This window comes from Phascolarctos cinereus, unplaced genomic scaffold (genome assembly GCF_003287225.1).
Source record: "Phascolarctos cinereus isolate Bilbo 61053 unplaced genomic scaffold, phaCin_HiC Scaffold_9;HRSCAF=440, whole genome shotgun sequence".
Classification (NCBI taxonomy): Eukaryota; Metazoa; Chordata; class Mammalia; order Diprotodontia; family Phascolarctidae; genus Phascolarctos; species Phascolarctos cinereus.
Genome location: NW_027556402.1, coordinates 244,415,775 through 244,429,547, shown reverse-complemented (window position 1 = coordinate 244,429,547; position 13,773 = coordinate 244,415,775). Strand labels below are relative to the sequence as shown.

At 45.5% G+C, this 13,773-nt stretch overlaps 1 protein-coding gene across 3 annotated transcripts in view; it reads right to left on the bottom strand.

Annotated features, from left to right (window-relative positions):
- The window catches only part of CSTPP1 (centriolar satellite-associated tubulin polyglutamylase complex regulator 1), a 184,670-nt gene that overhangs the window by 79,477 nt on the left and 91,420 nt on the right, over nt 1-13,773 (bottom strand). For 2 of the 3 annotated variants that reach the window (XM_021009716.1, XM_021009717.2), the window contains one exon: nt 4,844-4,974. In XM_021009716.1, the coding sequence (XP_020865375.1) occupies nt 4,844-4,974 (131 nt within the window). Of the gene's footprint in view, nt 1-4,843; nt 4,975-5,490; nt 5,577-13,773 lie in introns of those variants that run through there. The other variant, XM_078148676.1, reaches the window with a different exon arrangement.

Here is a 13,773-nt window from a genome sequence, read left to right as displayed (position 1 = left end):
AGAACCACAGCCAAAGAAAGAAGATGGAGGGCAGGAAATCAAGGAGATTCTTGGAGGAACCTCCCCAGAGAAATCTGAACCACACCCAGTCCCCTCATCATGACAAACACTCTCAAAGACCTACAAGTGGGCTCAGCTGAATTTCCAGAGAGCCCCCTCCTACCAAATGGGGGCAGCATCCTCACTCCGGCTCTAGGCGCTCCCCAAATCCAGGCCTGCAGTGCCTTCACAGCAAGTGTGCTCCTCCCAGTTGCAACAGATGGCTCCTGGGGGGCTTCCCCCTACTTCCTGGTGGTAGAGGAGAGCAGCTGTCACCCAGGTAAGCAGGGGGTTGTACCTCCAGGGAGCTGTTAAAGTTTGTAACAGAGACCTCCCTTCCTGCCCAGAATGAATGTTGGCCTTGACCTCTGAATTTTGAGAACCCCCCTCCCCTGAGCAAGCTCACACGTGGTCAGTACAACCAGTCAGCATTCAGTCCTCAAGCACACACCAAGTACCCAGAAACATGGGGCATGCTAGGCACTATGGCAAGGGGTGCATACAAAAATGAGGAAGACGCTAAGCTACCCTACCAGAGCCTGCGGTTTGGCAAAAGAGGCCCATCACGTATTGTCTGATGACTACGATATTGTATGTGGTATGTGGTAACCTAAGAGGGGTACACAGTGGAGCTCAGAGTGAGGACAGGTCATTCCCCACTCACAGGAATTGTGGTCAGCACACAGAAAAAACATGCAAGGTCATTTTAAGAGGAGGTCCCAAGCAGCTGAGGGCATCAAGAAAGGCTTGGGTTCAAATTCTGCCTCAGACATTTAACCTCTCTCAGCTTCAGTTTCCTTAGGTGTAAAACAGAAAAATGTGCATCGCTTGTTTGAAGCTCCAATGAGATCATGCGTATAAAGTTCTATACAAATGTCATGATTGCATAATCAGCTTCATCTTTTATGACGCTGTTCAGTGCTTGGGGAAGAGAGACAGGGACTTTTTGCTGTGAGAGTAGGAAAACAGAGCTGAGGGCACCAGCTCGATTTCCTGACCCCTCTCTCCCTTCCCCCATTCCCCCTTTGCCCTTGTCACTAAGGCTAGAGGGCAATTTTCTGGCCTGGATGCTAACTGTCAGGAGGGATGATTGGAGAGAAAAGAGTAACTGAAGGCTGGTGTAAGTATTTATCCCCAGTTCCTACTAAGGCTCAGAGAAAACTATAGGGTGTATAGCCTGAACTCTGGGTAGGAAAGTAAAAGGAATTCACTCGCCCTGATATAACCAGGAATAAGAACTAGGGGCTTTCTATGGGCTGGTAGTGGTGAGAAGAAGCCACTCCTTGGCCTGTCACCTGGATGTGATGAGGCCTCTTTAACAAAGATGTTGGGGAAAATGTGTTGACTATTCCCTCACACTTGATGGTCTTATAAGAAAGGTGATAAACCAGGGGCAGCTAGGTGGCACAGTGGATAGAGCACCAGCCCTGGATTCAGGAGGACCTGAGTTCAAATCTGGCCTCAGACATATAACACTTACTAGCTGTGTGACCCTGGGTAACTCACTTAACCCCCACTGCCCAACCAAAAAAAAAAAAAGGTGATAAACCCAGGCCTCCTTCCTAGTTAGGTGGGGACAAGTGAATTTCTTCTACCGTCTCCCCAGCAGAATGTAGGCCTTCTGTGTATGCCACGGAACAGGAAAATCTATACCTTCCTCTGAGTCTTTTTGGGGCTGGAAATAGAAGACACACACCATATGCCACCTCAACTCTCATGATACCTCTAGAAACCAGAATCTAGTGAAGGCAAATCACCCTAAAGAATTCTTTAGAACTCTCAAACTCTCAAAGAGGCATTTAACAACCCTGAAGACATAGGAAGGCTGGAGGGTAGAAACTGAGTTGGTGTCCTTTGACCTTTGCCCCAAGTATCCACAAAACCCTCTGTCCACCCAACCTTTTCCATGTCAGCTTCTTCAAACTCCCTCCTTGAAAAAAGTATCCACGATATACAGGTGAGAATCTTCAGAATAAGCTACTAGCTTTTGCTCCTTTATTTTCTTAATGCTTAGCTATATATTTTTGGCTTGTGCCCACCTCTGATTGAAATCACAAAGTCTCAAAGATGCTGATTTGGCAGGGGCAAATCACAAATATAAAAAACATTTTTAAACTTTAAAATAAGCAGTGGCCAAAGCGTCATCTAAATAACTGCATATAAGCAGAGTTCAGCGTCATCCCGAGCCTTTCTTCTTGCAGGTTCGTGCCCCCATGTCTAGAATACACGCCATTATTATGTAGATACTTACATGGATACACATTGTCCCTCCTGATACCCCATAGGCAACTTGAGGCCAGGGGTGGTTCCATTTTTGTCTCTACCCAGTAGGGAGCACAGGGTTTGACACCTAGCTGGCATTTAAGCAATGCTTGAATGCTTGATCCTAGGATTGAACTGAGGAAAAGGATCCTGAAGAGTCAGGTAACAAGGATTTATTCAGTACTCACTTATTATGCACCTACTGGGCTGAGTGCTTTGGGAAATGTAGTGTTTAGGTATGACATTATCTCTACCTTCACAGACTTGAAAATCTTATATGGAGATATGACAGAAATGGGAAATACATGGGAGGCCAAACCTCATAGAATAGGTGAAACCAAAAACCAAGTGCATTTTCAGCACAGTTTGACCCTGACCCAACTTAGAAGAGAAAGACAGCCCAACACGAGCGTCTTTCATTGGCCCCACTTCTGAGCTCCTAAGAAGCTTTAGCCTTGCAGCAGATAAGGACAGGCATGTAACTAGTATTCCCGGGATTACAGAATATGAAGAGTCAGTGGCTGAGACTACGTAGAAATGACACGTGGACCACTGTACACGTGAGACTGAGTCAGAAACCTGGGCTCAGTGATTTCTGCCAACAGACCATTTCCTTTACCCAATCTCCATAGGCAGCTTTAGGCTGGAGAACTCTGCTTTTCTTTGGGCTCTCTCCTACAAGTAAGTTAGTTTCTTTCTGAGAGCTAACACCTCTATTTCAGGTGTTCCTGGCAAAGGCCACATCCAGGAAAGCAGTCGTAGCATCTCCTCCACGGAGAAGCCAGGGATCAGCAGGCCTAGGTGGGAACCTATTAAACTGGCAACTCTATTTTTAGGACCCTGACACTCCCAAAGTTGTCAACAGATTCTGGCCCAGAGCTCAGAACTAACATATTTGTGATTGAAAGATGTTTGGAAAGCTTCTTAAAAGAGTAAAAATGTAAAAACATTTTGACTGTGGAGGTCTGGCTCACCCAGCTATGAATGCTGCATCTGGTGCCGAGGAATTCCTGGGTTGTCTGATTAAGAAGCATCACAATAAATACTGAGCATATAATTCAGGACAGCTGACAGCATGGGGAAAACGAGGAACTCAAAGCAAATCCCTCTCAGCAGCTGGATGGATCACTGGCAGCAGATCTTCTGGCTAGCTGAGGCTAGTACATTAATGATAAAGGAACTCACATTTGCTCAGAGGCCAAAAGCTGTAGGGTCACTTGTGGCACTAGCTGAAGAAGAAATAGTGAGAACTTACGGACCACCTAACAAACAATCTTATTTGATCCTCACAGCAACCCTTGGAGGGAGGTGCTGTTAGCCTCCCCATTTTACGGATGAGGAAACTGAGGCAGGCAGAGGTTAAGTGACTTGTCCAGAGTCACAAAGCGAGGACGTATCTATGGTCAGACCTGAACTCAGGTCTTCCTGAGGTCCTCGGCCCTATCTGGAGGATGTGTTGGATGTTACACTAAAAAGAGCCATGGGCTAGATAATGAGTTCTAGTCCAAGCTGCGCCACTAACTTATCAGGTCAGCTTTGGCAAATCCCTTAGAGTCGTTAGTCTTCAATTTCATCATCTGTAAAATGGGTAATACTGCCTCGCTTCACAGAGTAGTTCACAGAATCAAATGAGATCATACATAGGAAAGTCTTCATTTGGAAAGCCCCAGACTGAGTAGAGGGGTAATGGGAGAGACAGTTTGGTGTAATGGGGCAAGGCCTAGAATTGGAGCCTGAGGACTTAGGTTAAAGATCGACACTTCTCTACATCCCAGCTTACAAAATGTGGGGGTTGAACCAAAGGAGGGGGGACTCTGGGGCCCTTTCCAGCTCTAAACCTGTGATCCTATTTTCACACAGTTGGGGGGCTGAGCTCTTTTCGTTTTATTTAAAGCTGGAGAACTTTGTGACTCACATGCAGCAGATGCTCCACAAATACATGTGAATGAATGATATGGGAAGAAGAAACTGACCACAGCCAACAGGCACAAGAAAAGACTTAGGTCCGAAGCCAGCATGTCCTGCACTATGTTCACCTATTCCGGGGTCTCATGCTAAAATATTTGGCTCTATTTTTGACAAGCAGCTACTACAGAAGACGGTTGCATGAGCTCCTTCTAAGCAAATTTCCAATGAAAGACCTTTCCTGATATTTGTTTACCTCAAAGTTTGTTCATGAGGTCAGCTCCAAAGAGACCATTATGTATGTGCACACACACACTCCTGTTTTCCCTGCTTTAAAGTGCATTTATGCATTTTTTTTATCCCAGCATCTGATTTTATTCTCTTCATACCACCTCTATAACATAGACATTAATCCTATTCCACTGAGAGAATCATGAAATTCAGCAGTTAGTGAACTAACCCACAAGGGAATTTAGTGGCTCAGTCTGGGAAAGAATTTTATTGACACCCTCTATCACTGCATCTCAAAAGACACAGGAAATAGCCAACAAAGCTCGATAAATAAACATGCTGTCTATAGCTATACAAAAGTGCTTTTCGGCTTCAGATCTCTATGAACAAATTTGAGAAGACTTACCTCCATTCTTGCCCACCGTTCGGAAGCATCTCCAGAAAGCCCGTAAGAAGGATGCCCTGTTATGGGGGGTGGCCTGGATGAAGCTAAACTCTCGGAAGAGAATATGAGTCCCCTGACACACGCTGTTAAAGCTGCAAAGATAAAAACCAAGAGGTCACTGTTTGATGGTTCTTCCAGAAGGCGGGAAGCAGAATGGAAAACAGAGGCCACTCAGAAGAGTTGCCAAGAAACAGAAGAAGCAGCCCGTTTGCCTCACATTTTCTAAGATGCAGCCCCACTTGGGTTCATCCCCTGGCTCCCCAGAGGGAAATCTAGGCCCATAAGCACATCCCTCTAACAAACTCTGGAATCCAGCTGGTTTTAGCCCCCCACTCCACCTCAGGAAGTTCTAACCAGTCACTAGACAGTCTTACAGAGAGAGAAAATGATCCATCCTTAACTGGATGATACTGGCAGTTGTCTGTTTTTAGAGAATACCTCTCTCTCTACCTCATCAGGATTTACATTTCCTTAAAGATATCCTCCTCTGGGCTCTTCCCCAACGTATACCAGCTGCCACAAGAAAAAACACAGTTGCTCACAGGTGACATCTATAGATCTGTCCATTTCAGTCTGGAGTGTGGAGCAATAGGGGATCTGTCATATACCTCTGACAACAAGCACAGGAAGGAATACCTCCCATCTGTCTAAAGGAGAGACAAATGGTTCCATGAGGAGACTGCTGGAGAGAGATGAGGATCCATGGTAAAAGAAGGGGTAAAAAGCGGCCCCTAAAATGAGAGGATGAGGCAAAGCCCAAGGGCTCAAGTGAGTCATTACTTAAGTTGGGCCCCAGGAAGGGAGGAAAATATGCTGTAGCCTTTGGGTTCTCTTGCCAAAGGGGGGGGGAAAGGTTGGGAAGCACTGGAGCTATCTCAAAATGGAAATTCCATTAGAAAGCAGGCAATAATAACTCAGGAATGGACATGCTCAAGAACAGGCTCCAGGCTCCACAAAATTCTTACACCCACTGGCAAAGTCCAGGGACAGGACATGTTTATTTTTAGAGAGATACAGATATCAGGCTGAAGACAGTCACCAAAGGAGCGATGGGGAATGCATCAGGTCAGGTGATTTAGAGCTTGAAGGAGCTTCAGTTCAGACCCCTTGTTTTTCTGACCAGGAAACTGGGGTCCAGAGAAAGGAGGTAACTTTGGAGCAGCAGCCACACAAAGAGTTAACAGCAATTGAAGCTGCTTCCTCTACCTTCCAATCCACTTCCTGTCCAACCACACAGCTGCCAACAGTTTGGGACACGAATTCCCAATGGCAGCTCTTGCTGGTATCTCACGTCAACTTAGAAACAAAACCAAACCTGAGTTGGAGAACTAGAAGAGACTTTGCAGGACATCTCTTGTTCCCTTCAGCCTGAATTACATGAAAGAGAAGACAGAGACTGTCCTTCATGCAGACAACAAGAACTGGGGCCAGTATTATGTCAGTGTCTAGGTTCAGATTTGGAACAGTCTTGTGAATACTATGTGAGCTCCACAAACACAGTCACAGCTAACTACACTGTGTTCAAAAGCAGCTGCAAACTATTCTTCTCTCATGGAAAACTGGAAGAGAACTATAATTCTGTGACAACTTGAAGAAAATGGAAGGTCAATAGGTGAAGGCCAAGAAGTAGGACAGAAAAAGGATTCTTAAAAAAGAGCAATGGGAGCAAAGACGCAGTTCCATGCAGTGTGGATCAATACTATTGTCTTAAGAAAAGGAGAACGAGCTTTAGCATCCTGGAGACTCTTTTCATAGGCCCAAAGCCACTTTGGGATCCATCCTTCATTACCCACCTTTGAGGGCAGCTGATGTCTAGAGGCACCTTTTAGATACTAAGTTGGTTGGTGAGGTCCCACACCTCTATTGTTCTCCTTTAGACAACTCTCCATTTTCTTCCTCATTGGAATTATTTCTTCTTATGTCTTCAGAATTGCGTTTCTGAAAGCTTCCCATCCCTTCTGTACAATTTAGTAACAGCAGCTCACTTTAAAAGAGCTCGTCATGTGCTCTTTTCCTCACAAGTTGTTGGGAGGCAGGTGATGCCTACTTTACAGACGATGAAACTGAGGTTCAGGGCACGTAAGTGACTTGCCCATCACGATCCAGCCAAGGTGCGCACGTCCAGGGCACTCTACTGTCCTGCCTCAGACAGAGTCGTTCACCGTGGGAAGCTGCTGCCACCGTCATGGGCCCCCATGGGCAGATTTTTCCAAATTCAAGTTTTGTAGCAATAGTCAAAGTTCACAAGTTCTTTTAATTCTTCAGGCTTTTTTCTCTCCTTTCTCCATGGGTAAATTTACAGTCAGAATGCTGAATTACAGATTAATGTCATATGGGAGAAATCCAATACATCTCCCAAGGGGCTCCCTGTTCACAAGAGAGTTAGAGACACTAACCTTGTTTCTTTGTGATTTAAGTTTTTCTTTGTCACTTAACATATTAAATTTGTTTTAAAAATCAGCTTTAAAAGTGACAGTCTTTTAAAGTTAATTTTGAAAAGAAATTAAAATAAAAAGCTCACTAATTCTTTGTTTTGTCATGTTAGTCAGTAAATAAACATTTATTAAGTATGTACCATGTTCCAGGCACTGTTCTAAGCACTAGGGATATGAAAAGAGGCAACAGACAGTTTAATGAAGGAGAAAACAAGCAAATAAATATATGCAAACAAACTCTATGCAGGAAAAATAGGAAATAATCAAAAGAGAAAAGGCACCAGAATTAAGAGGGATTGGGAAAGGCTTCCTCTAGAAGATGACATTTGAGTTAGGACTTGAAGGAAGCCAGGGAAGCCAGGAGACAGACATGGGAAGCAGAGATTTCTAGAAGTGAAGAACAGCCAGAGAAAATGCCCAGAGGGAAGAAATGGAGTGACGTGCTATGAGGAATTGGGGAGAAGAGGGAGCTCATAGCAAGAGGCTTCAATTTTTTTATGTAAAATGTAAGCCCAGGTTCTTAGCTGAGTGGGGGGAGGGCAGCCATAAGGAAGTTGGAGGAAGGATGAAAAGGTTTGGAAGAGCTGCTGTGGGGAGTGAGAAAGTAAGTGGCTAAGGGAGATATAGTAGGACTGCCTAGCGGCAGTGAGGGCCCAGGTGAGGTTGTGTACCGTGAATTCATACTGGACCCTGTTAGAATGGTTGCATGACTTTCTCCACCTACTTTTAGTAGCACGTGTGTAGGAGAGAAGCAGCAGATGGGGGGAGTGATCCAAGGCTGAGGCTTGGCAATGGGCAATTGGTGACAAGATAAGAGGGCCAGGGACTCAATAGAACAGAACAATATAGAGCTGAACTGGTTCACCAAGAGGTCAGGATGGGGAAAAGAGGAGAGAATAGCTGGTGTAGAGAAGATGGCCTAGGAGAGAACTAAGGGGCTAAGGGTTTGGAAGTCACAGCATAGAACAGGGCTCCTTAAACTTTTTCCAGTTGCAACCCCTTCAGTGCTTCTTAGACTGTGGTCGTGACCATGGGGTCAAAAGAAGAAAAATATAGTTTGATAAGAAAAGACACAAGGAGAGGTAGAAGGCCAGTAGAACATGGTCAGAAAGGGGGATTTTAGAATTCATGGACACAGAGGTAGTACATTGGTGGGTAATGACAAGATCGAAGGTATGGCCATCTTTGTATGTGGCTGAGGTAAAGTGGAGGAGTAGGTCAAGGGAAGGGAGTAGCTTAAGGAACTGAGTGGTTTGGGTGTTTGAGGGACAGTCAATTTGTATTGTTGAAGTCCCCAACTACGAGGCAAGGTTGGGAAGGAGAGAAAAATTGTGAGCCACATACCGAACTCATTGTGGAAGGAAGGGAAGTTATCCAAAGGCATGCAGACAACAGCTTCCAGGATTTTGATTGGGTGATAGATATTAATGTTATTGTTATTTTTTGCCCTTCATTCTCAAAGAGGACCAATGACATCACAAGGGTGATATCTTGACTCGCTCGTGAACTGGATTCAAAAGCGAGGCAGAATTGTGCAAAGTCGTCAGTGTCACTCTTTCCTCTAGTCATCAAAGTCCAGTGGCAAGAAAAAAGATGACTGGCGATGGCCTGGAGTGCAGTGGATAGCAGGAACCTCAATGGAGGGGAGGTTACTGAACAATGGAGGGACAGGCAGGACCTGGAAGTGGCACCTTCTACTTAGTGATGAGCATTCTCACATCTGGTCATACCCGACAAATCCCGGTGATTCTGAATCTCTGTAGGTCATCGTCCAAACTCTATTCCCTATCCCCCACCTCCTGATTCCTTATTCTTATGCCCTGCAATCCTCTCACCCCAAAGTCCCAGCTTAATACCTTCCCTTTATTCCACTGCATCCTCTGGAATGCCTGTTCCACAGACAACAACCTTCCCTTCATCCTAAATCTTTTCCTGTCCCACTCCTTCCCTATTCTAACAATCACTGAAACTTGGATCCCCCCGATGACATGCTTTCCTGGACCCTTTTCTAGTCCTGGCTATACCTTCATTCATTCCCCTTAGCTCACTGGCAGAGGCAGGGAGTTGGAATATTTCTTGATCCTTTCTGCCCCAGCAGCATAATGGGCGAAGTCAAAGTTCAGGAGGGCTGTGGCCCTCTTCTCCTGTCTTAGAATGGGCTCTGTTACAAGGGCTCCACAACAGAGTTGGCTCAGAGGATGAAAATGAGCCATGCTAGGCAAGTCAAATTCAAACACACAGAACTGTACGTTATAATGGCATAGGATCCTAGATCTAGGACGGGAAGGGACCTCAGGGGTCCTAGAGCAGCACCCCTCTGCCCCTTCCTTCCACAGACAAGGAAACTGAGGCCTGGAGTGGTGAAGTGACTTGCTGAGGCAGGCTTTCCATCCAGTGGAGCTAACTCTGGAGCCAGTACCCTTTCCACTGCATTCACTGCACCGCCTCTTCTGCCCCATGCCTTGGTTAGCCTTTGAAAATTATATCAAACTAGGGGATAAAGCATCACTGGCATGGCACAGAAAACATCTTATGGCATGGGAACATGTATGTTCAAACCTTAGGTATGAAGTGCCCTTGTCTAATGTTAAAAAAACAAAAAAAAAACCCAAAACAAACGGCACCATTTGTGTCCTCTGGTGAAGAAAACACATGACTGGAGAGGGAGACTCGTGACGACTCTGTAGTCTTTGCTCCATGGTCCACAGCCCCTGGATTTGGACTTGGAGGACTTGGCTTTGGGTGCAAGCTTTACTATGCATACCCACTGTGACCTTGGGTGAGAGCCTGAACCTCTCTGGGCTTCAGTTTCCTCATCTACAAAGTGAGACAGTTTTATTAGAAGATTTCTAAGGCTCTCTCCAGCTCTCTGTCATACCCCTAAGTTCTTGACTAATAAAGATGGAAGAGGAAACTCAACCTCTACCCTGGACGTCTAATTCTAAAGACATTTTCCAGACAGCAACATTTTCTTGAAGGAGTCAGTATGGTAACTGTTATTTATTTTCTTGTGTAATAAACCTGAGATTTTTGAGGTTTTTCTATTATAGTTCTTATTTAGTACCCTAAATAAATCAATGGGTCATGCTGCAAAGCTCTGTGTTGCAGAACAATAATGGGGTAGTTTAAATAACTTATTTGAAATGAATTAGCTCCAGACCAATCAAAGTATTCACTGTTGTAAATTAAGTTCTACAAAAAACTGTGTAATTGGTATCCCGGAACCCCAAGTTTGGAGCTTCAGTGGACCAGGTTTGATGTGGGAGACTTCCCACAAAGCGCTCCTCAGCATCTGCCCCCAACCCGGGCTTTTGGCTGGGGGCCTCCCGATTTGGCTCATCTTGCTCCTCCGAGAAATATCAGAATAAAGCTTGTTGTCTAGGTCCCATGAAAGTCCTCAGACCAACAATATATTTGAATACAGCTCAGTCTTTGATTTATCTGTCTCCACTGAGGGGGCAGTTCCCGCGAAAGCACTTAAGCTTACCCACAGCTGTCCCTTCCATATCACGACTTTCCCCACTGCAGTTCTGATATATCACAGGCTGGCATCAGAAATTAAATGGGAATTTTTTTAGGAGTTTGCTGAAGCAACAAATGACACACAAAGGCCAATAGATGACACAGAAAAAGTTTAGAAACTCAGAAATGCATAATATATATATAGTATTGTATTATATCAATATATTTCATCTTTTAATACCATAAATATACCCAAATTTTACAATAAAGTACTACAATACCCTGAAAAGAAAAGAAAACATTCAGACATGTTCTGTGGTATGAAGAGGGGACCAAAAATTTTTATGCGGATTTTCCAGATCACTGGAACACCAGGTCTCTAACCCCTGCAATGTGAAAGGGATAATAACTACAGGGATATAGAGCAGCCTTTAATTCAACCCACAGAAAGACTGCTGTAACACAAAGAAGCCCAGAAACATGTGTAACCCCTGTCCCAAAGCCCACTGATATGGGATTCCCTTATTGGTGGAGATGATCTGCCCTGGGTGAGGGGTGGTCTATAAGAACTACAGCTCTCAATTCAGTTCTCTTGGGGTCTCTTCAAGCTTCAAGTCCACTTCAGGACTCTTCAAGTTTCTAATTGCTTCGGGCACTTCCAGATACGAGAGGGAAGATGGAAAAGGTCAACCCCATTTCAGCTTGCTGAAGGAAAAGACGCTGGGAAGACACGAGAGGAGCAGGTAGTCTCTATCATGTCCCTAGCTCTAGCCTGCTATACTAGACACTCTGGGGTAAGGGATAAGATCTACGATAACCTTGACCCAATCAAATCATCCTCAAATTCTAGGGGTGAATGGGTCAGCAAGTACCCAGGACAAAGTTGAGATCAAAGTCCCAAATGAAGTGTCACTGGGAATGTTTCCACCCATCAAAGAAATGCAATCCAAATCCCAAACACAGGCTCACTCATCCTTGAACTTTGCCAAACTCGCCAGGTTTACAACTGGTCTCACCTTCTACAGCTAGATGCAGAATTTCCAGGAATTCATCCTAATCCTCTGTTGTGCCCTAGGTTGAATTACATCATACATTGTCCTATTGTTTGCTATGACAATAAACAGCTTTACAATGTATCCATTACGGGAAAAACTGGAAAAAATAAATCCCTATATCCAAGAGTAGGTCTGAGAAAACCTGATTTTAGCATCTATTGTAACAACACATTCATACAGAGTCAGTTACAGCTGGTCTACAGAGAGGAAAGGTGATGCCCTATGGCTTAGTTGGTTTATGCAATCCCTTCTCAACATCCACTTCTAGTTATTTGTATCCATTTAGATAAAGGCATTCAAAGCGTGCTTCATCACATCGGGAGATGACACAACGCTGGGAGACAGAGTCAGGATCCAAAAAGACCTTGACGGCTGGACCTTGGGCTGAGCTGAATAAGACAGCTTCACAAATGAACTGTCTCACAAGCAAGGACGAGATGAGAAGGCATGCTTAAAGAGAACTTGATCGGAAAAAGATCAACGTCTGTTGGGTTGTCATGGCAAACAGGGATTAGCCGAGGGCAGACCTAGCCAGAAGGAACAGAAGCTGCAAAGAGACAAACCTGGGCAGGATGTCCAGAAAAATGTCCTAGCCATTAGAGCTCTCAGAAAGCGGAATGGGCGCCTGAGGAGGTGGCGGGTTGCACTGAAAGCATTCAGGCAAAGGCTGGATACTGCTTTTTGGCTATGCCAGAGAAGTGAGTCTTGTTCACATGCAGGGTGCACTTTCTGCTAATGCTCTCAACGGAGGATTACTCTCCCCAAGCAGAAAATCAGGATCTTGTCCCCACTGTCAATACACACCCTTAAAGCCTAGAAGCGAGGTCTGCCGTAATGCCCTGTGCCCCACCATGGCCGAGACCACGGCTCCCACACCCCAAATGCCATTTCCTGTATCTGTGCCTTTGGACAGGCTTCTCCCTGTGCCTGGAAGGCCCTCCCTTAACTTCAACCTCCAGGGCTCAGCTAATTCTCTTCCGTATATCTGACCACTCCTCAAGTCTGCTTTGCTGGGCCTTCATCCAGATCCCACTACCTGCTGAAGGTGGGCGCTCCCCAGGGCTCTGATGTGGGCTCTCTTCTTTTCTTCTATGCTACTTCACTCGCTAAGCTCATTAGGTCCCATGGATTCAATTATCACCTTTATGATGATGATTCTTAAATCTACTTATCCAGCCCTAACCTTTCTGCTGACCTCCTCACAACTGCCTATTAGACACCTCAAAGAGAACGTCCTGTAGACATCTTAAATTCAACACATCTTAAACTGAATTCATTTTCTTTTCCCCCCAAATCGTCCCTTCTTCCTATCTTTCCAGTTAGTATGGAGGGTCCCATCTTCCCAGTCACCCATGTTCACCCCCTCCCCCATTTCCAATCTACTGTCAGACATTGTCGATCTCATCTTTCAGCCTTCTCTCACTGTGCCCCTTTCTTTCCTCTTGCTGCTGCTGGCCCTCCTCATCTCAGGCCTGCACCACTGGCTGGTCTTGCTGCCCTAAGTCTCTCCCCACTTCAGTCCTTCCTTCACTTTGCTGTCAAAGTCATCTTCCCTAAGCACAGGTCCAAACACAACACCCCCCCCCCCAACTCCCCACTGAATAAACCCCAGCGGCTCCCTCTGGCCTCCAGGATCAAATCTAAAATGGTTCTGGTTTTCAAAGCCCTCCACAGCCTCCTCTGTCCACACAGGCCTGTCCCGTCCTCTTTGGCCTCTCGCCTCCCCTTTATGCTCTCCAATCCAGTGACAATGGGTCCTTGTTATTCCTCAAACACAACACGCTATCCCTCACGCCGGGAAGGCTCCACCTCCTCACTTCCATGGCCTGGCAGCCCCCGCCTCCTTCAAGTCCAACCGAAAACCTCCCCTTCCAAAAGAAGCTTCCCCTGATCCCTCTTACTTCTAGTGCCTTCCCTCTGCAGATTATTTCCCCTTTAT